This window comes from Mastomys coucha, unplaced genomic scaffold, assembly GCF_008632895.1.
Source record: "Mastomys coucha isolate ucsf_1 unplaced genomic scaffold, UCSF_Mcou_1 pScaffold15, whole genome shotgun sequence".
Classification (NCBI taxonomy): Eukaryota; Metazoa; Chordata; class Mammalia; order Rodentia; family Muridae; genus Mastomys; species Mastomys coucha.
The window spans coordinates 11979919-12000813 of NW_022196897.1; the positions used below are offsets into that span (position 1 = coordinate 11979919).

The 20895-nt window shown below is 48.5% G+C and overlaps 1 protein-coding gene and 1 long non-coding RNA gene across 7 annotated transcripts in view; one reads left to right on the plus strand and one right to left on the minus strand.

The window, feature by feature from the left end:
- Positions 1-10928, plus strand: part of Psd4 (pleckstrin and Sec7 domain containing 4) — a 34618-nt gene extending 23690 nt beyond the window's left edge. For 4 of the 5 annotated variants that reach the window (XM_031369231.1, XM_031369230.1, XM_031369234.1 and 1 more), the window contains 12 exons: positions 2550-2729; positions 3158-3238; positions 3349-3461; positions 3650-3708; positions 3858-3947; positions 4984-5027; positions 5303-5463; positions 6477-6547; positions 6833-6996; positions 7449-7593; positions 7830-7973; positions 9122-10907. In XM_031369231.1, the coding sequence (XP_031225091.1) occupies positions 2550-2729; positions 3158-3238; positions 3349-3461; positions 3650-3708; positions 3858-3947; positions 4984-5027; positions 5303-5463; positions 6477-6547; positions 6833-6996; positions 7449-7593; positions 7830-7973; positions 9122-9379 (1510 nt within the window). In that variant the 3' untranslated portion in view covers positions 9380-10907. Of the gene's footprint in view, positions 1-2549; positions 2730-3157; positions 3239-3348; positions 3462-3649; positions 3709-3857; positions 3948-4983; positions 5028-5302; positions 5464-6476; positions 6548-6832; positions 6997-7448; positions 7594-7829; positions 7974-9121 lie in introns of all 5 variants that reach the window. The other variant, XM_031369229.1, reaches the window with a different exon arrangement.
- On the minus strand, positions 1750-8001 carry LOC116089784. 2 transcript variants are annotated; one of them, XR_004118469.1, is made up of 3 exons: positions 7817-8001; positions 6452-6589; positions 1750-3566 (listed from the first exon to the last, which is right to left on the minus strand). It is a non-coding gene; the product is annotated as an uncharacterized LOC116089784 (long non-coding RNA). The 2 variants fall into 2 exon arrangements; XR_004118470.1 differs by having other exon boundaries at positions 6408-6589.
- Positions 10929-20895: the final 9967 nt, after the last annotated feature.

Consider the following 20895-nt stretch of genomic DNA (forward strand, 5'->3'; position numbering starts at 1 on the left):
TTTAAAAACATAAAGAATAGAAAGTTACAGAGAGTCAAGACTTAAATATACAGAAGCAGCAGCATCAATATCCCCAGCTAGACACCAGGAGGGGAAGACCAGAAGAATTTTGGGGGACTGGAGCCCTGTGAAGCTTGAAAGATTGTACATAGAAGCTAGTGAGTAGAGCTCACTGATTGTTTTTGAACTTGAAGTCAATGGGAGAAATTTACTAAAGTGCCTAGGATCTCTTGGTGCTGCCTGGGATCTCAGCAGGAGGAGACTTGAGGAGACAGGGATACTGTATCTTGGACCCCATAACCAGGAACTGTGGCAACCTCAGAACTGCAGCAGTAGGTAGGAACGGGCCCATAAGGAGACTTTCTGAGGTGACTACCTGCCTCAGTATACTACCTCAAGGCTTTCAGCCCTTCTGACTCTCAATGGGGAAAGGGTTTTTCTTCTGGGTGGCTAAATAGGAGTCATTGAAGAGACTAACTGGAGCCAGTTGAGGTCAGACCATGGACCTAATAGTGACAGTTACAGGGTGAACCTTGTTCCCATTTTCAGGATTCTTGGGTGGTAGCAAGAGAATGTTAGCTGGTGTCACAAATCAAAGAGCCATCTTCTTCATAAATCTGGAAACTTAGTTGCCCAGGAGCTCTCAGAGGCTAGGAAACCATAGAAAACTTGGAATCTGAAAAGGGAGGTTCATTGTACCACAAATGAAAGCAAATCCAACCCCAGACCAAAGCAAGTCAATTCACCTAAAATGACAAACCCTTCAGAGAAAATGAAGGGGAAAAACAGGTCTAACTTGGACTTTCCCAGGTAAATGACACAAGATGTGGTATAATTAAACATTTAATGTTATACTTAGCAGTATGCACAGATTCTGATTTCCTTGGCCTCACTCATTTATACTTTTTGGCTTTTCATACTGAGTGCATGAAGTCACTTTTTAAATATAGCTTTATGGAGCTTATAGCATATGGTTCACTGATTAACAGTATATAGTTCCCCAACAGGCTGGACATAATTTTAACAACAACACTATCGACTAAGTCATTTGTTAAATCAGATTTTAGGGCTCCCTTTATTGTCGTATTTAGATCCTCTTTAGCACCTGATTTTTTTTTTTTTTTTATCTCTCCATCATTAATGGCTCAGTGAACTCACCCTTCCCCATCACCAGCGCTTTCCCTGGTGACTTCTACAGACTGCTAGTACTGCCTTCATGGACCTCATGAATCCTAGCATTTTGAATTTCACTTTTCAATGACTTGTATTTTTGCTCCATTGAGGGATAAGATGTGGAAGAGGCTTAGGGAATGGTGAGTTACCAGCGGTGATGCACCGACCTACTGGCCAGCCTGTTGGTGTGAAAGAGACTGTTGGGTGAATTTCAATGTTTAGTCATTTCTCAGTGACTGTTTCTCAAGTTAGCCTACCTGACCTATACCTATTCTAGCTGGTAACTTAGGTAATGGATATCTGACATTGGTTGTAAGGTTTCAGGGGGACATGAGTCAGGTAGGGCTGGGATTGAGAATCTTACTTTGAGGTGTTCCTCATAGTATGGCTTGCCTGGGTCACTAGCCAGTCTTAAGGTGTGAGCTGTTAGGCAGAGGAAGGGGTAAATCAGAAACTTCCACTGATTCCCCAGTTTTTGCCATTCCTAAAGCCAGCCTGGCTCCCTGTTCCAAACCTGATCCCCACACCTTGCATCTTATGTGGCTCTAGAACTAAAAGTAGGGTTTGGGACTGAGGTTGGGGAATAGAGGTATATGAGGATAACTCAAATAAGGGAAATAAACCTACCTGTATTAGTTAGGGTTTCTAGTCCTGTGATGAAACATCATGACCAAAGAAACTTGGGAAGGAAAGGGTTTATTGGGCTTACACTTCCACAGCACTGTTCATCATCAAAGAAAGTCAGGACAGGAACTCAAATAGGGCAGGAACCTGGAGACAAGAGCTGATGCAGAAGCTGTGATAACCAACTTGCTTCCAGGGCTTTACTTAGCCTCCTTTCTTGTAGAACGCAGAACCACTAGCCCAAGGATGGCACCACCCAGCCTGGGCTGGGCCCTCCCCATCAATCACTAATAAAGAAAATGCCTTACAGCTGGATTCTTATGGGGGCATTTTTCTCAATTAAGGTTCCCTCCTTTCAGATGACTTGCACTAAGTTGACATAAAACTAGCCAGCACATTACCTCATCATGAGTGGCTAGCACAGCACTGAGGTCCTCAAACGCTCTCCCTGCCACTCCAGCTGAGATAAGCTTGAGTATCTTTGTGGGTACCTGGGGAAATGTGGCACCAGCTTGGCTCCACTCCTGTGGCTCTTGTTTCTCTAACTCTTCTCTGAGATCTCCTTGTCCTAGCTTATGCCAGGCCAGGCTGGCTTTGAACATGCATCTCCATGCTAAGGACCTGGGTTCAGCTTCTCCAGATCCCAAAGAGTCATAGCTCTAACCCTGAGCTTGGGCCATTTCTTCCCATGGCCTTGGAGGACACTTGACATTCATGTGCACAAGTGTGAGGACACAAATGGACTTTTCTAGGCTTCCTGAGAGCTCCATGCCCCAAGCTCAATCTCCAGAGGAAGGCTGGAGGCCGTCATCATCTAGAGAGAAGTTGGCTAATAACATCAGAAATGACAAGGGGGCCTGGAACCTAGCCTTGCGCCTCTATCAACTGAATGGTTTTCGGAAGTCTGAAGTGGCTGCCCAACTACACAAGAAGTAAGGGGTTTTTGACTTTCCTTCCCTTGGGTATCCTCCACTGGCCATCCACTCTTGCCCTTTCCCTGACCAATATCCCTAGTTTCCCTCCAACCTTATTACTACTTGTCCCCTTATCTCTGTGCTGGCTCCTCCCCATCCCACCTCTCTACCCCATTCTTAGCTAGCTCTGCTTGTTCTCAGTCTCACTTGAAATACCTCTTCTCTACCCTGACTCCTCCCCTTGCCCACCCAGACTCCACTTGGCCTATCACAGATAACACTGAACCAAGCAGCAGGGGCAGGCTAGCCACTGGCTGCTATCTTGAGACCTGGCACCTAGCCTGGTTATACTTTTCTCTCTTTGGCTCTTGCTACCCTGGGGCCCCTCTGTACCTACAGCTTAGCCTGGTCCCCAGCACTGTTTTTATTTCCACTGTCCCCTGTAGCAATGACTTCAGCAGGGCTGTAGCCGAGGCCTACTTGTCTTTCTTCCAGTTCGAAGGTCAGAGCCTGGACCGAGCCCTCCGGTAAGGCCTTCTGCACCTCTGAGGAGGCAGGAGTTGGGTGTGTGGGGTGGGGCGGTGGTCCCAAGTTCATGGAAAATGTGGCTCTGCTCAATCCTGGCCTTCGTGGGCAGTGGTTTCCTCCAGGCCCTGGTGCTCAGTGGAGAGACGCAGGAGCGGGAACGAATTCTCTACCAGTTTTCCAAACGCTTCCATTATTGCAATCCTGGAGCCTTCCCCTCAGTAGGTATGGAGGGTAGAGCAGGGCTGGGGCAGGACTTGGGGTTGGCATAGAAACAGCATGTGTCTACATAGGATTCTTTGAGCAGCAGCTGCTGGGAGTCTATTGGGGCTGTAGAGAAATGAGGGGAGGTGAGTCACCCCTAGTGTGGTCCAGATCCCATTGAGCTTTGTACTTTCCTCTCTCTGGGGCAGATTCTGTACACACCCTGACCTGTGCGATCATGCTCCTTAACACAGACCTACATGGACAGGTAAGGAGTGGGAGAGCACCTAAAGAACAGAAGTAGGGGGTCTGGAGGATGGGGGAAGGGTGTGGCATGAGGCAGGAAAAGAGGACCAGAGGCTGGGAAGACATGGCAGGGTGGGATGTTCAAACTGTCCCGTTTCTCCATGGCCATAGAACATTGGGAAGACCATGAGCTGTCAGGAATTTGTAACCAATCTGAATGGCCTGCAGGATGGTGGGAACTTCCCCAAAGAGCTGCTGAAGGTATGGCTTCCTCACAAGGCCCAGCCCTCCCTACCCCCACCCCACCCCACCCCCGTCTGTAGCCTAGAACTCTAGTTCCAAGGGGGAAATTAGAGCTTAGGCACAGCGTGGATGAAGTCTTCAGGAGGACAAGGTTTCCTGTGGGTCTCTGTCTGGTGGTATCAGTGGTATCTTGGGGTTTGTTGTCTGTACAAATTGATACCTTTGGACCTATAGAACCATACACTATGCATCTGAAAATGTTTCATTACATTCTCAGGAGGGTTTTATGCTTTTGAAATCTGACAAGTGCTACCGTCTTTGTCTTGTTCTGTCCTGGGATTGAATGTATGAGACACAAAGTTCCATGTATGGAAAATCCTGATCTCAGGGTTGGGAGCTGAATGTTCCTGGTTTGAATCCTAGTCTTTAGCAGTATGTTCCTGGGTCAATTCAAGTTGTTTCTGGAGGAAATAATCACCTCGCTATGTCATTATGGAGATGACAGTGAAAGCTGTCAAGGGCCATGCACTATGTCTGGCTTATACAAGCTTTATAAGCAATTGGACCACTTGGTGATCTTCTATTGAGTGCTTCCTATACTCCAAGTACCCCGTCAGAAACACCAGGTGCTCCAAAAGCAAGCAAGATGTATCCATAATAACGCATCTGTGACATTACTGCAAAACTCTAACCTACCATCCATTCATTCATTAATCAAATATTTATTGTGGGTGTGTCGTTCAGCCATGCTCTTTGTCAGATACCTCTGGACAGGCAGTATGTGGGTAACTCATGCTCTCTCTCAAAAGACTAGTTTAGAATTTACTAGGCTTCTGAGAGCAGAACCTTGGCTACTTTGCTGTCTTTATGTCTCCAGTGTCCAGCACAGGGATGGGTGGGTAGAGAAGTGAAGAAACTGATCATGAATGCTTGCCTATTTGGGAGAAGAACATCTATGATGGGGTAGAAGAAAAGGGTGGTACATATGCCCATGGATGTATACCAAGCACATGAGTGACTAGACTACCTGCTGATCTATATGCTTCTGTTCCAGGCCCTCTACTGGTCTATCCGCAGTGAGAAGCTCGAGTGGGCTGTGTAAGTGAAAGCTTCCTTCCCCTTCTTGCCCTTTATCCCTGCCACTGAGCCTGTCTACTGTTGCCCACCCGAGAACTGGAGAAACTGAGGGATCTACATAGTGCCCCCTCTGAGTGGGTGGTACCTGAAGCAGGGGGCTGGACCAGTTTGGGGAAGAGCAGAGGAACCTGGGCAATGCTGGAGAAGCCAGAACTGGTGAGGGGTGGGTATAGTGCCTCAAGAAGCAGAGGGTACTTGTCCCACTAGCACCTCTACCCTGATTCTCTGCCATCCAGAGATGAAGAAGATGCAGCCAGACCTGAGAAGGACCAGCCCTCTCCCTCTGCTGGCAAGATAAGCAGCCCCTTTCTGCAGATGGCTCAGGACCCCACGATGCCCACCTATAAGCAGGGCATCCTGGCTCGAAAGATGCATCACGATGCTGATGGCAAGAAGAGTAAGTGTCTGCTGCAGGGGACAAAGAAGTGTGTAGGGGGAGCTCTACTTGGGAACCCTGTACTGTGGTACTCAGAAGAATAAGCAACCTGTGTTTCTTTCCTGGATGGTAACTGAATGCTGTATAAAATAGGTCTGGTTATCTCCGGACCCCAGGACTTCTGTGGTGAGGCAAAGACTAGACAAGCACACTAGTGTCTCAGTTGAAGGTGGAAGAGGATTGTGTTGTGTATGGGAGCAGGAGGAGGAGAGGATTTTGGGAGTTGGTTCTGAGGACTGGCTCCAGGGGCAGGTTCTAGTAAATGATGGCACCTGAATGGAACCTTAAAATAAGAGGGTTTGAATTTTTGCATTGTCTGAGCACATCCCTTAAAGAGTAAAGAGCATTGCAGAATCCACTCAGAATATGCCATGTGCAAAAGGAACAGCAGGGATAAAAATCTGCCAGAGTTGACATTTGTGGCTCATTCCCAGGGCAGCTGCCTGACCAGAGCACTAACTAAGCTAGAACCACAGAGGAAACTCTATGGTAGCTAAATGGGACTCCCAGGAATGACTACAGGAAATCAGGCCTTCCTCTGGTCAAGGACCAGGACATTAGGAAGAAAAAGAAAGGGGGATGGGTGCTCAGGGGCTTCCCCCTGTGCTTCTGAGTGAGCAAACACATCACACTTTGTAAGAATGTGGCTGAGTAGAATTATTTGAGCCTAAGTGTATGTACTTGGGACTGGGGAGAGCTGGTATGCATGACCATCTGTTTGTAAGCCAGTAGAACATCAGTTTATATGGCAGTAGTTCTCTTTCTCTGGTTTTGTTTCTGTATATGGAGACTTCACCCGTCTATTTTGATTGCACATGTTTGCTTGTGGTGGTGTACTCTATGTGCTCATGTGTCTCCTTGTGATGGACTGGAGGTGGTATAAGGGGTATGTGCCAGAATCTTACCTGGGGTGGTATTGAGTACATCTTGATGTAGTGTCGGCACCCACCTTTTTGTGTCTCCCCTTGGGGCAGCGCCATGGGGCAAACGAGGCTGGAAGATGTTTCACACCTTACTGAGAGGGATGGTCCTCTACTTCCTGAAGGTAGGAAGGGAGTCAACAGTATGGATTACTCACTTCCCAGGGCTGGGGAGAAGACGGAAGAGAAGAAGGACAGAAAAGTTATTTGTAGATCGGGGATGGGATCTTGGGACACCACTGAGGCTATGGGAGTGTAAAGCTGATGGGAACTACATCATTCTGGAACCATGCCAATTGTTGAAATGCTATTTAGAACTCAGCTAATGGGGTCATCAAGGAGAAGTCCAGAACTTTGGGATAGATGGGCAGCTGATAACATCTTCACTGAGCCCCTGTGTCTGGTGGCAGGGAGAGAGCCAATGGCTGGATGGAGAGAGTTTAGTAGGACATATGGTGGATGAGCCTGTGGGAGTGCACCACTCACTAGCCAGCCCAGCCACCTACTACACCAAGAAGCCGCATGTCTTCCAGCTGCGGACTGCAGACTGGCGTCTCTACCTCTTCCAGGCACCGTGAGTTCCTAGAGCAAGGCTCAATGCTGCCACTCAATGTCTGTGGTCCCCGTCCTGATGGGAGCTACTATCTTGACCAGGAAACCTTAAAATTCTGTTCTGAGAGAAGTGCTGGGTGGGTATAGGGTGCAGACAGAAAGGTATTGGGGGATGCAAACAGAAAGGTGCCAGGGAATACAGCGAGTCCTCCCTGCCCCTTGGTTAATGCACTACCCTCATGCTTGTATGTTAACAGAAGATTCTAGAATGCCACCAACGGTTGTTTTTGACATTTGATATAAGTTCTACTGCCACCCTGAATTTTCTTCTGTCAGATAAAATTCAGTGCCTCCCTACTTCACCCCCATTAATGTTGGGCTTCTTGGTTTGGGGAGGGAACAGAGTTGTGAGGCAAGGGGAGGGCAGATGATAGAACTGCACCCCTGGGGACACACGACCTCTTTTGCCTGCAGTACTGCCAAAGAAATGGCTTCCTGGATTGCTCGAATCAACCTGGCGGCTGCCACACACTCAGCACCTCCCTTTCCAGCTGCAGTGGGCTCCCAGCGCAGATTCGTGAGGCCCATCCTGCCCATGAGCCCCGTGCAGAGCTCCCTGGTACTGCCTCTCCTAACTAGCCAGGGGTGCAGGGAGGGCAGAGGTGGATTCGGGCACTGTAAGCAACGGAGCACTAGGCATGGGGCAGATTGGGGGTGGGAGGAGTGTACTCTGCACCCCGTGATCAGATCGGGGTTGGGAGAGTCTGCACAACCTGGATCATTAGTTTGAGAGAGTCAGGGAACAGCGAGGGACGGAAGATTGGGATCAGCTTCTCCTTCACCTTTCTCTTCCAGGAGGAGCAACATCGATCCCACGAGAACTGCCTGGATGCTGCCTCAGATGACCTGTTGGATTTGCAGAGGAACCTGCCAGAGCGACGGGGCCGCAGCCGGGAGCTGGAGGAGTACCGCTTACGGAAGGAGTATCTGGAGCACGAGGTGAACAGCTTGCTGTCTTCCGGCTGCCTTGGCCAGACCTCCTGTTGGCTGGGTCCTCTGCCGCCCTCTCCTGGCTGCCTTTGTCTCAAACCCAAGAAGCCTGGCTTAGGGCTCGCAGTGGCAAACACAGAGTGGAGTTTGTGAGCACTAAAGACCCTTTGCCGTTCATCCCAAGAATATTTATAGGATACTTCATCCTCTTAGGAGTTTACTTAGCTTTTCCTACGATGAAAAAAAAAAAAACCTATAAACTATACTATCCTTCCTAATACTTCTACCTAATATGCTTGTATTACCTGCAAGGAATATCTCAATTTACAATTCTGGGATAGGTAATGAGAGTCTATAATCCTCATTGTATAGATGAGAAAGCTGAAGCATGGTTTGTCTGTCACATGTATCCTTCACACATGGTCTAAACTGGAGTTAATTTTATTAATTCTAGCGTCTCCACCCCTCCCCTATCCTCCAGTTCTGCCATGGCCTTGTTTCAGCGCGCACACTCTGAGAGTCTAATGCCAAGTACCAGCTTCAGAGGTATTAAAGGCACTGATCAGGGCAGAGAGCCACCAGGAAGGAAGGCATGGTACAGTGTAGGAATGGAGTGAGTCCCACAGCATCTGGAAGCCAGAGACCAGGAAGGGACATCATCAGTGGGTTTCCTACTCATACCCACCTGGCCCTTCTACAGCCAGGCTCTCCCTGGCTTTCAGAGTCTCTGCTCAGCCCTTTAGATTATTGGTTGTCTTCACCATGATGACTGCCCACTTCCCAGAGGTCTTTGGGTAAGGTAAGGACCCAGCTTGCCCCTATTACAACCCAGCTGGGCCCTTTGTCCACTGACCAATTCATCCTTTATGAAGCATATGAAACTAATCCACACCCAGCTAACTTCCCAGGGTAGGGTCCAGTGGGGTTGTGACCTGGGATGGGCAGATGCTAGTCCCGATGGCCTTAGGAGTATTACACAGATGAGGGTTGTCAGCATCATGTTCCACAGATGTTCAGAGGTGTGGTTGGACCCCAGGAGGCTCATTCTATAGCGATGCTTAAGAACATCCCTCTGCCACCATGGCTTCAAATAGCTGTGAGCTGCCCTTTGGGAGCCGGGACTGTGCTAAAGTGGTGTGGTTATTTATGTGTTGCAGAAAACTCGATATGAGACTTATGTGCAGCTTCTGGTGGCCCGCCTACACTTCCCTTTGGGGAACCTGGCTCTGTGGGAAGATCAGCTTGGGAAGGAAGCTGACGGTTCTCCGGAGCCCAGGCAGAGCCTGAAGAAGTCCCACTCAAGCCCATCCCTGCACCAGGATGAGGCTCCCACCACAGCCAAGGTGAAACGCAACATCTCAGAGCGCAGAACCTACCGGAAGATCATTCCCAAGAGGAACCGAAATCAGCTGTGAAGCTGTCGCTCTCTCAGACACTGACCACTGCTCTGGGGTGGGCCTGAGATGCAAGCTTATGTGCCAGGACAGTGGTGAAGGATGAGGCATCTCTGCTTCTGTGCTGAAGGATGGGGCTCATTTCCCTGTGTCCCCATCCCCTGGCTCTTTAGAACTGCCTTAATCTTGCCATACTTGCTTCTGTTCCCCATGGTGGTTGCTCCATTGCCCTAACCCTGACCATTCAAAAGCAAGGTTGGCTCCACTTGTGGAATTTGTCCCACATGCCCTCTCTCCTCTAAAACACAGGGTCTGGGCTTCTGGGAGGTCACTTGAGGCAGTCTAGCCAGGACTGTTCACTGGAAACAGTCTTACTTTGGGAATTAGGTGACCTAGCAGGAGATGGTCCCAGAAGCATAGGGCAGGACCTCTTGGGGATTCCTAAACAGCATCTTGTGACCCAGGAAGCAGGCTTATTCTAGCACTGCCCAGCAGGGGACAGACTTCTAACAGAGTCCTTGGTAGGTTCAAGGCTCAGGGATGCCGTGGGGCTCCAAGCTTCTGATCTTCTGACTGCTTTATCCTGCAATCAGCCAGTGCTCTTCCCAGAGGGGTACATGAAAAGGCTGCATGCCTATTTGTTAATCAACAGAGCAGAGCTTGTGGCCTAAGCCAGGGTCAGTAGGAGTGGGGGCCTCTAGAGCTCTCTGGAGAACTCTTGGAACAAGGAGCCTTTGTTCCCTGAGAGTAATGAGCTTAGCTTTTCTAGGCTAGACCACTGTGGAAGGGCAGGGGGAGAAGGTGGTGACAGTTCTTCTTGGGGGTCTGCCTGGCAAGTGGAGCTGGAAACTGGAGAGCTGGGTTCTTACCGATTTCTGCAGCCACCCCCTTCCCACCTCCACCCTCAGTACCCCTCAAAGCTGCATTCCCGAAGGTTGTCAGGACCTATTTCTCATGCCCGGGACAGCTCCCAGGTCTTTGCTGCCCTGCCTTGGGAAATCCCCTTGTACTTCTTTTTGGTTTCTTCCCTGGTATGTCTGTTCACCAGGGGAGGTTCTGGAGACTCAGGGACTTAAGGCTGTGCCTGTGAGGAGGAGGCTGGCCTGAGGGAGCAGCCACATTGTCTCTGTTCAGTCATGTGTGCAAAGAGGTTTCTGGCCAAATGGGAGCCTCTGCTGCTCACCCTTCAACTGACACGTTGCCTCTCCTGCCTTCCTGCTGGGCCACACATCCTCCCTTCCAATAATGCTTGTAACAACTCTAAGGACTTAGAGTTCCACAAAGTGGAGCTGGTCCTTAGGGCCAGGGGTTTCTCTGGCCAGGGCCTGGGGCTGGCCCTTGCACCCAATGGGTGTGCAATAAATAGAACCTACCAAAGAAGTGCGTGAGCACACATGTGTGTGGGGGGGAGAAGGGGGTCAGTCAGGTAGCCGTGGCCACCTGAAGTGTGTCAAGCTATATCTTCCCTTGCCCCCATTGTGATAGTATATTTGTGTGTGTCCTGTGTGTTCATGTGTGTAACCCAACATACAGTTACAAGCTATTTAAGCTCAGAAACATTTTTCATCTACTTACTGTGTTTTTCATTTCATGGATGTTATGGGACTCTTTACATGGCCAATACTAGAGGATTTGAAATGAACAAAATGACCTCATGAATTGGGAGTCTTGCCCACTGTTTCCCAGCTGTCAGTATAAAGATACACATTATCTTTCTGGGGAAGCATTTATTCCTACTCTTGACTCACAACCAGAGATCAAATCTGTAGACCTATCAGGTGGATATGTATACATGTTTGAAACATACATATGCTAAACTGAGATTTAGCAGAAGTTAGCAGCCACAAGAGTCCAACTTGTCTGATTGTATTGAGGAGAAAACTTAGCATGGGTAGAGATGACATGGCCAGGGCTGATGCTGGGTGTGACTGAGTTTTTGACCTCATTAAACACTTATCCTAATGTCTAACACCAGAAGAAAAGTTAAAGGACTGTCCACTGTGTGTGACACTTTGTTCATGTAGAACTTCCATTTCATTTGGATGCCTTTGGAGCTGGAAGACTGGCTGCCTGGCTTCACAAGGTCAATGATGTCTGGCAGTCCTGCCTTGAGCATTGTCTACCTGGAGAGCGAGCAGTTAGAGATGTGATTTCTGGGCTGCAGTTCTAACATGTGGCCACTGGAGGGCAAGCGAGCACCTTCCAGTCATTGGGCGAGTCAGATGCTTAGCGAAAGAGCCCTGGGTATTGAGAAGGATCTTAATTTGGGGTCACCTCTGTCTTCAGACTTACAGTGGCCCAAGCCATGGCTCCCACTATTGGACAAACCTATCTCAGGCAAAGGCTTGAGACGCTGGTATCTTTCTGCAGAAAAAGAGGAAGACTTTCTGCAGCTTTATAGACGGAGCCAAGAGCTCTCCACAAGCTGCACCTAATTGCCAGGAACAATGAAGACTGAGTGAGCCCACCCACAATCCCAGGAATGGGCGGGTCTACTTCCCACCTGTGTGGGCCCTTGTCTAGGAAGAAGGGGATAGACTGAGGCTCCTGGTGATAACTGTAGTTCCTATAAGAGGGTCACGTTGGACTCCAGCCCTCCTTCTATCTAAGGTAACGCAGTCCCTGGGTCCTGGGACCACTGTATACAGGTGATACCTGATATAAACATCTTCCTGGTTTCTTGGGCCTCTGCTCTGGTAGCTTTTTTTGTAAGGGGCATTTATTTGTTTTCAGGAACCATGGAAGACTTAAAAATCATTGTGGCCTGCGACCTGGATCCTCTCCTTTTAGGGGCTCAGTGCCTTGTACAACTAGAGACAGGGGACTGTGTGGGAGTTGAAAGCAAGTGGAAAGTCAGAATAAAAGGTCCAAGGGTCAGGAGGGCATAGGTAGACCTTGAATATAGCCAAGAAGTGTGGCTTTTGTGCAGTGCAGTGTTTAAGCAGAGGATTGCATGGCTTGCTTTCAGAGGGATAAGCCAACTGTGGTGGCTCACACCCTCAATCCCAGCACTTGGGAGGCTGATATAGGAAAATTACCACGAGTTCCAGGCCAGCTACATACTAAGTTTCTGGACTACATAATAAGTTCCATGCCACCTTGGACTTCATTTGTCTCAAAACAAAACAAAACAAAGATGAGATGAATAATTAAGGCCAGTGAGTAGGGCCTAACTGTGATCCTACTTTTGCAACATGCCTAAATTATTTCAAAACATTTAAAATGTAAAAGAAAGTGGTAAAATATAAATATAACTTATATTAGAGTAAATATTAAAATATAAATATAAGAAATAAAATAAAGAAAAATTATAAAATAAATATAAAGTAAATATAAATTTATATATAGATATATAAATAAATCCATAAAAACAAAATCTAAAGCCCTACAGTCTCGCTACAGCTTGGTCTGCTCGCTGCACTGCAGGCCAATCTTCCCAATGGCCTGTCTGCAATTGCTCCCTGACACCTTGGTCTCCAGCTCTTCTGGCTGCCTCACCGCCTAACTGACGGTGAGGACACCGTCACTGTTCTCACCAAACCCTCATCTGTTCTCCTTTCCTCCTCTGAAGAAAGGATGCTGCTTGATTTCACAGCTTGATGATGCCATGATTTCAAGGCCAGCATGGGCCTCTTGCTCTCCTCAGTGGGCCCACTTTCTATCCATCCCATTGGCTTCCTGGCAGATGCCTTCCAGTGTCACCAACAGGACGAAAAGAACATCAAAGCCTTCCTTGGACTCTGTGGCTTCCTGTGGCTGACATTGTTTTTCCAGCTATCTGATGTATGCCTGGGATGGCTGGGCCTTACCAACTGCTTCTTCTTTGTTGAGTCCCCATTTCTACCTGCCTCTCTTCCATTCTTCCCTCCCTCCCTCCCCAGCCCTCTCTGAAACACCCACTGAAGACCGTTGATGACCTTCAGTCATCGAATGCATTGTCGTCTCAGCCTTCATCCAAACTCACACCCAGAAGCCTTTGACCCCATAGGTCACATGATCTGTGTGGAGTCCACTCAAGTCCTACAATCAGGCTGACTCAGGTTGAATCTCAACTGCGTGGGTTTGGTTTGGTTTTGTTTTTAGCTGTATGGCCATGGGCCAGTTACTCTGCCTCGTATACTTCTGTTTACTTATCCACAAAATAGGGATAATAACACTACTTACCTCACAGAGGAGGCATGTAAACACCTCAGACAATGCCTAGAAGGAAAGCCCGCAGGCTAACTATTAGCATGAAGCCTCCCTGCATCACCCTAGGAACCCACACCCTCTCTGAGCTTTGCCTTAAGTCTTGTCTTCAAACAGCCATCTTGTTTGGAGCTAGGCCTCTGCACCTGACTCTCCCTGTGCCCAGAGGTTCCAGGTAGTAAATATTGGCTCCAATAGGCTTTAACAGGAACTGGGAGTTCTGTGTCCATGTTTGGAACACAGATGAAGTCTTTCCTCTCATTCCTCTGGGGCTCCTGTATCCTGATTTAGAAGGTGGGAGCAACCCTGGGGGTACAAGGAGGACCCCAGAGATCCTGTTAGCACAAATCTAATAGATAAGACTTATCTCCTTCTGGAAAGATTCCATCTCAAATCCATGAGCCTGTCTGAGTTAGCAGCCATGGTTCTATACCTGAGTCAATTATTTAAACCAATTCCACCTTAGGAAATGGTGTGAGTGAGGCTAGGATCATCCAAAAGCTAGGGTCTGGGACCAGGCAGGAGCTGAGGATGTCTGAACATTGAAAGGACATGTTAGGAGGAATACATGATGACACAAAGCCAGTGGCAACCGACATGGAACTCCCACCCCCACCTCACCCCCCACCACCGCTCCTGTAAAGCTGTCCTAGGTCTCCTATAGTTACTCTGAAATAAAATTATTCCCTTTCTTTATCTTTCCCATTTTGATACCCAGGGCCCGTTTCCTTTGAGGGCCGGATAGCACCCTTCAGGCTTCTTCCTTGCATGGTACTTTTCTATGTCTGTGCTGTTCTTTCTGCTCTTTAAACCCAGCTCTCTCCAAAGATGCATGCACCCATAGAGATCCTTGCTGCCTGGGGCCTTCCAAAAGAACTCCAGAGAAGAGTGTCTCAAGACAGCCATTAGCCCAGACTTTTCATCTGAACTTCAGACTTGGAGTTCTGACTCCACAATATGTCTATTTAGTACATCATTCTTGAAGTGTAAAATACTCTACACGTGCCATTCATTAACCCCACAATTTGACTTAGTGTCATCTCCCCACAGTTTTTCTTTGACTCCCAATACTAGGAATTATTCTCAGATAATTCTTCCCTTGCTTTGAAACACAATCCCTTGAGATACAGACATATTTTACTCAGCCAGGCTCTTTGCCTCACTGATCTCACTGTTTCCCTCTGAGACCTAATGCAGGGTGGGCAGGGAAGAGATTCCTCCCTCACTGAGAGTCTACAGAATGTGCCTCGAATGGTCCTACCCCTCTCCCTTCCTATATTCATCCAGCACCCTCACCTTGGGTCAGATCTAGCTTGAAACCTTGATTTCATCTGCCAGCATTTCCCTGGAGACCCTGACCTTGTCTGTCTCTTATGTGCTCCAAAACTCGCTGAAAATAGTATCTTGGTGATGAAGCACAGGAGAGAGAGCATTGAGACCTTCTTTGCTCGAGATGTCCCAAATTTCTATACTCCCACTGGGCAGAGCCTGGGAGTATCCTTCTTGGCTGTCCCTAGTGGATGCTGCCCGAGGCAGCCCTGGGGGAAACTGGGCCTGACTTGGCTGCTGTATCTTTGAGGAACCCCTCCACACTTAGTTTTCTTTTATCAAGGGCAATGTGAATCGTTTCCTTTAGAGCCAGCTGCTATCAGAATAGTGCTCCTGAGAACCAGCACACTGACTTACAGCCAAGAGTGTTAGAACAGTCACAGTTTCTCTGGAAGCCTCAGGGCCTACATCAGCTCTGCTACCACTCAGGATGCACTTGCCTACCCACGGTACATTTTCTATGGTCTCAATGCTTTTTTTTTCTAAATATTCATATCTAACTAAATTATTACATGCATTTCCTGTGAGTTGTTTCAAATTCTCCTCAGAACAAGGTGAGGAATACATTAATATTTAAAATAAAATAAACAAAGTGCCAGTGTGTGTGTGTGTGTGTGTGTTCTTAGTTTAAAAATTCCTTAAGGGCAGGGGCCATGTCTGTTTATATAGTACCTGGCACAGTGTCAAATTAAGGCTTGACAAATGAATTTAGATGAAAAAAGAGAAGAAGCAGCAGAGACTCTCTGCCTCAGTCTTCCAAGGTCCTCACTCGGACCACAACCTCTCAGGCTGCTTCTGGTCATCCTGGTTTGGCTCAATAACCTCATCTGTGCCCATACTTGCCATAACCTACCTGATCCTTGCACATACTGAACTCACCAATGCTACTTTTCATTCGCAGACAAGCCACATGCATGCCTGACTCAGAGCTTCACCCCTAGACAACCCACCTAGCACACTGCCCTGGCATGCTTCCTCAAATGTGGCTACACATTTCCTAGGAAACACCACAAGCAGAGGTGTTTGAGATGCCTTGGCCCTGTGGGGGCCTCCAGCCAGGCAGGGACCTGACAGAGGGAGGGAAAGGATAAGCTGCCTTCAAAACTCCAGATGCAGCAGTTAAAAAGAGGACAGAGGCAATGATCCTTCAAATTGCCACATCTGTATAATCTGCCTTTTATTTTCTGCTTCATGAAGTTTTATTTCCTATTATTTATTCACCTCCCCGCCCTCTCCTCCCCCGCCTCTACTCCTCTTTAGCAGGCGACATGCTCAGATGGGTCCTAAGCCTTGGCCTGGGTCTGGCTACCCCCATCCCACTTAGCCCCTCCTTGGCTGGCTTCTGAGAGAAGGCACCTGCTCCCCTCCTCTAGCTCCTTTGCTCTCTCACCCAGGGCATCTGCAGGCTGCAACTCTCCACATCTTTCTTTGTGTTCAAGCCTTTAAGTAACCTTGTTCCATTCTCCTGTAGAACCCTGATGAAACACATGAGAAGGGTAGAGGATCATGGGGGTAGTGCTGTCTGTGTTCAAGGCCTGTCACTTTCTCCATCCCCAGGAGTCTTAAACCTCACTGCTAGGTGACATCTGCACTCTGTGTTCTCCCCACCATACACACATTTTCTCCCTTGCTGAGCTTGTCAACTCCCATTCCCTACCAGCTCCCTTAATCTCTCGGCATTCTCTCCAGTGAAATGGCCAGGGAAGGTGGGAAACTGTACCAGTAAAGACACGCAGGGAGGGACATCAGTCTGTGGTGTGTTTTGTTTGCACCTCCCATTTTCCTATCCAGGGGCAAGAAAAAAGAAGCAAGTCTCAGAGGTGACTCAAAGGCCCAGAAGCCAGTCTTCCATGAGCTAGAATCAGGATAAGACCAAAGAAGATGGTTAGAATAGGCAGGTGAGAATTTGGGAAAGGACAGTGACATTATTTCATTATTCTGATATGGAAGATTGAGTGGTAGTCCTGTGTGGTAGGCAAGCATTCTTCCACTACGCTACAACCTTAGCCTGGCATTGACAGGTTGAGTCTTCCTTGCCTGATGACCCCAATTCCTCTCTAGGTCACAGACAGAGGACAGCTTGCAGGTAGTGCTCCTGGTGGCCAGCTGCAGAAGAAGACCGGCCTTGCCAGAGGCCGAGAGCAGCCTGAGAGTTTCAATCACGCCCTATTCCATGTGTATTCTCTTGTGATTTTCATTCCTTTTCTGTTTATCAATTCCCATTTGTGCAAAATCCCATCTCTAAACACTAAGATTTTTGTTTTGTTTTTTTTGGGGGGAGGTGTATATGTGATGATTCCTATTCAGCTTATCTTTTTTCTTTCTTATGTTTGCTAAACACATACAGGAATGGCTCCATAGTGGGTGTTTCAAGGAAGACTTCTGAATAAATGGACTGAGAAGTTAAGGAGTGGAAGCAGAACCCTCATGTCTCTACTTGCATTGACCTTGTCAAATCAATGTCTCCCAGCTTCTGCCTCATCCCAGCTCCTTTACAAGTCTGGATGTAGTTACACAAATTGAGCCAGAGTCCAAATCTGGGTAGGTGGGGCAAAAGAAGCAACCTCAACCAAAGACTGCATTCCAAATATGGATATCTAGATATGTCACAGAGAACCAGAAGGAGGAGGCAGGAAAAAGAAGAGTCATGGCCATCCTAGGCTAACAAGTTCAAGGTCAGAGACTCTGTCTCAAAAAAGTTAAAAAAAGAAAAGGAGAAGAAAAGAAAGAAACAAAGAGACAAAAGGAAGGAAGGAAGGAAGGAAGGAAGGAAGGAAGGAAGGAAGGAAGGAAGGAAGGGAGAAAGGAAGGAAGGCTGAAAGGAAACAAACACCCAGATATAGAAATCCAGTGTTCGTTTACTTGATAGTCGGGAAAGTGTCTGAGAATTTAGAAGAGGCTTCTTACTGAAGAAGATCAGGTGAGACCCCTTCAGAGAGTTCACCAACTTGACAACAATCCCATCAGGAGTTCAAGGAGAATTTCAAGTCACAGGGTTCACAATCAAGAAACTGAGATCCGGTGCCAGCCAGAGAGGGTACAGAACCAGCCATGGCTCTATGCTCCATTCCCGGGCTCATATCAATATCCTTTGACCAGGAGAGAGTAGGTATGGAGCAAGGGCCTCTTGAAACAATGGCTAACAGGTTCTCATGGCACCCAGAAATGGTATACAGGATAGACACTGTCCCTTCATCAGGCAGAGGCAAGTCAGAAAAGAAATTGTTTTGCTGTCACAGTGAACACCTTTCAAATGTCCTTCTTACTCTTCCAGAGCTAGAAAATCAGACCTACACACTCACCTCTCCCGGCCCCCCGAATCCCCACCCCCATCCCTGTTCCTTTTCTGGTGTTTCTTTTCTGATCAAACCCTTTCATTTTATAGACAACTTCTCTCTGGCAGCAAGTTTTCTGGGTTTTCTTACCTCCCCAGGAGCACAAGTGTCAGAAGGACTAATGCTGCCCACAGCTGGGAGCCTCGGCTCTGGACCCCCAGGAATACAGTTGGGATGAGGGCTGAAAGAGATGGGGCAAAGTCATCTTGGTGGTGGAAAGAGATGGCAGTCTGGGATGAGAGTTTCCTGTCTGTGCTCCTAGTGAGACCTGGGGCTGTCCCAGATGTTTGTGATCAGTATCTTGGCCTCTATTGAAAAAGTAAGTAAATAAAAGACAAACCCCAAAATGCTGTATTTCTAAATGAACAACTTTCTCATTTAAGAAGAGTTCCTGGAGTTTTAGTAGCAGGTGGTTGTGGGTGTGGTGTGGACTTTGGCTCTGGAACTAGGAGGTAAGGTGTCTTAGCTGAGAAGGGGGTACCCTAGGGAGGATCTGAAAGGCCGGGGTTGTGGGAAGGGCACCCTTGGCAAGGGAGTCAGGGTCCCTGGACTGGGTGAGAAGAGCCATGGCTGGGGGAGGTGCCCTGCGTGTGAGAGGATGTGCTAGTTGTGGTCGCCCTGGTGTGGGGAAGGAAGACAGTGTCTTAACTGGAGAAGGGTGGCCTAGCTCTGGGGAGAAGTTCATGGTAGAAAACTGTGGAAGAAAAGGAGGGAGCAGGGGTCTGAGAGAGGGGAGAGGGTGGGAGGGAGGCATGATGAGGGGGAGGGTGTTGGCTTCATGCTGTTACTAGTTTGATTTATCCCTAATGAGTTCTCAGCACATGGCTGCTCCTGGCTCACTCCAGGGGCCAGCTCGGCCTCCTGTGGGCAGAGCCCGCCCCGACTTCACAGCAACAGAGGCTGCTCGCTCAGAAAAGAGCCAATTTCCACGCTGCACAGTCCGCTTCACTCAAGGGAAATCACATTTCCCTGGGAGAGCCGCAGGCAGCGCTTCACTCCCCAGCCTGGCCCACTGCCACAGGGCACAGATGTGGAGGAGCCAGTTCTCCTCCTCCACTGAACCTCCTTTCTGGGGGTCTGAATCCTGCACCCCAAATCTCCCAAAGCTGCTCCATGACCTGGTGGCTCAAGGAGAGAAGGAGGTTGCCCAGGGAAAGCTGCCCAGAGGGAGGGAGATCTGTGCTGCCTGCCTCCTCCCCAGGGAAGATTGGGCACCTGGACTCTATTTATGAGGAGTGGCTGTTGTGGTGAGGTTAATGGGTAGCATGCTGTGAGTCTACCCAGAGCCCAGCAACAGGAGCCTGCCATAGAGGTAGTACCCATCCCAGGGGCTGTGTTGCAGAGGATCACAGAGAGCCAAAGCAATGAGGACAGAATGCCCTAGGGAGGGTTTGCAAAAGGACAGGGCTTTGGGAATGGATGGAGGAGAGGCCTCCTGGCATTTCCTGAGCCTACACAGGACTGGCAAGCCCTTTTCAAACACGAATCCACACCCTTTAAGATGCCAAGTCCTTCACAAAGAGGAAAAGACTGGCTCAGCATTGGAACTCAGCAGAAGAAACAGAACAAGAAGAGAAAGGTAGAAGGAGAGAGAGAAAAAGAGAAAAGGCAGGAGCCATTGTGGGAAGGAGCAGACTTTCCCCAGAATCACAGAGATGCCTGGGCTCAGAATTACCTCAGGGGGTAATTATGGAGTAGTCAGCACCCCACAGAGGGAACACTTTCTGATTCTAAAGGGAAGGTAGCTGGGAGAACCTGAGGCCAAGGGCAGAAGGGAAGAGACCAGCCTGGTGTTACCTTGCCTCTGCAGATTCCATAGTGCCTTCTACTGCCACTTGGGCCTTTTAGCCAGAGCCAAGTTGCTGTTACTGACCCAGTAACCTCGCCATGAGGAGAAAGGCAAATGAGGCCTCTCAGAAGCATGGCCATGCCCACACTCCTACAGCAGCCTTAAAACAGAGTGACTATTAGGGGGTCAGTCGTGCTCTCAGCGAATTACATGATGACCTTGTTAAAGCAGCTCTCAGTCTCAGTTTCCCCAAGTGCAACATGGGACCAGGGTTCAGAATGAGAAACAGTAGAGGAAGTGAATGTGTTTTGTATGCAAACGAGAGCGGGCCACTGTGAATGTGGGGGTTACCATAAGTCATGAGGCTCAAAGAGGTTCTGAGATCAAGGAGGATCAGAAACAAGGTCCACAACCCTGTCTGACAAGCCCAACCTGTGTGTGGTGAAGCACAGTCATGCCGATGGTAGACTGGTAGACACCCACCGAGATCTTTAGTCCTTCCTGTGCCCACCCCCAAGGGTATTACAAGAGTAATTGCATTGTAAACTGAGTGAAGATATATTTGGGGAAAATAAGACATCAGAAAGATAGGGGCACATGGAAATGGGAAAACTTTTGTGTCTATCATTCCCTCTAGGTTTTTATTTCAGGATTTGTGGTCACTGAGCACTATTCCTTGAGCTTTGAGTATGTGCCTGGAACACAACAGGCCAGTTACTATTTCTTAGTAATGACTTGTGGAGAAGTCAAGGGAGGTGGGAAATGGGAGAGGTGGGGGGTCCTTATACACAGTCTGGGGAAGATGGGGAGAGGGGGCTTGCACACAGCCTGAAGAAGATGGGGAGAGGGCTTGCACACAGCCTGGGGAAGGTGGGGAGGGGGCTTGCACACAGCCT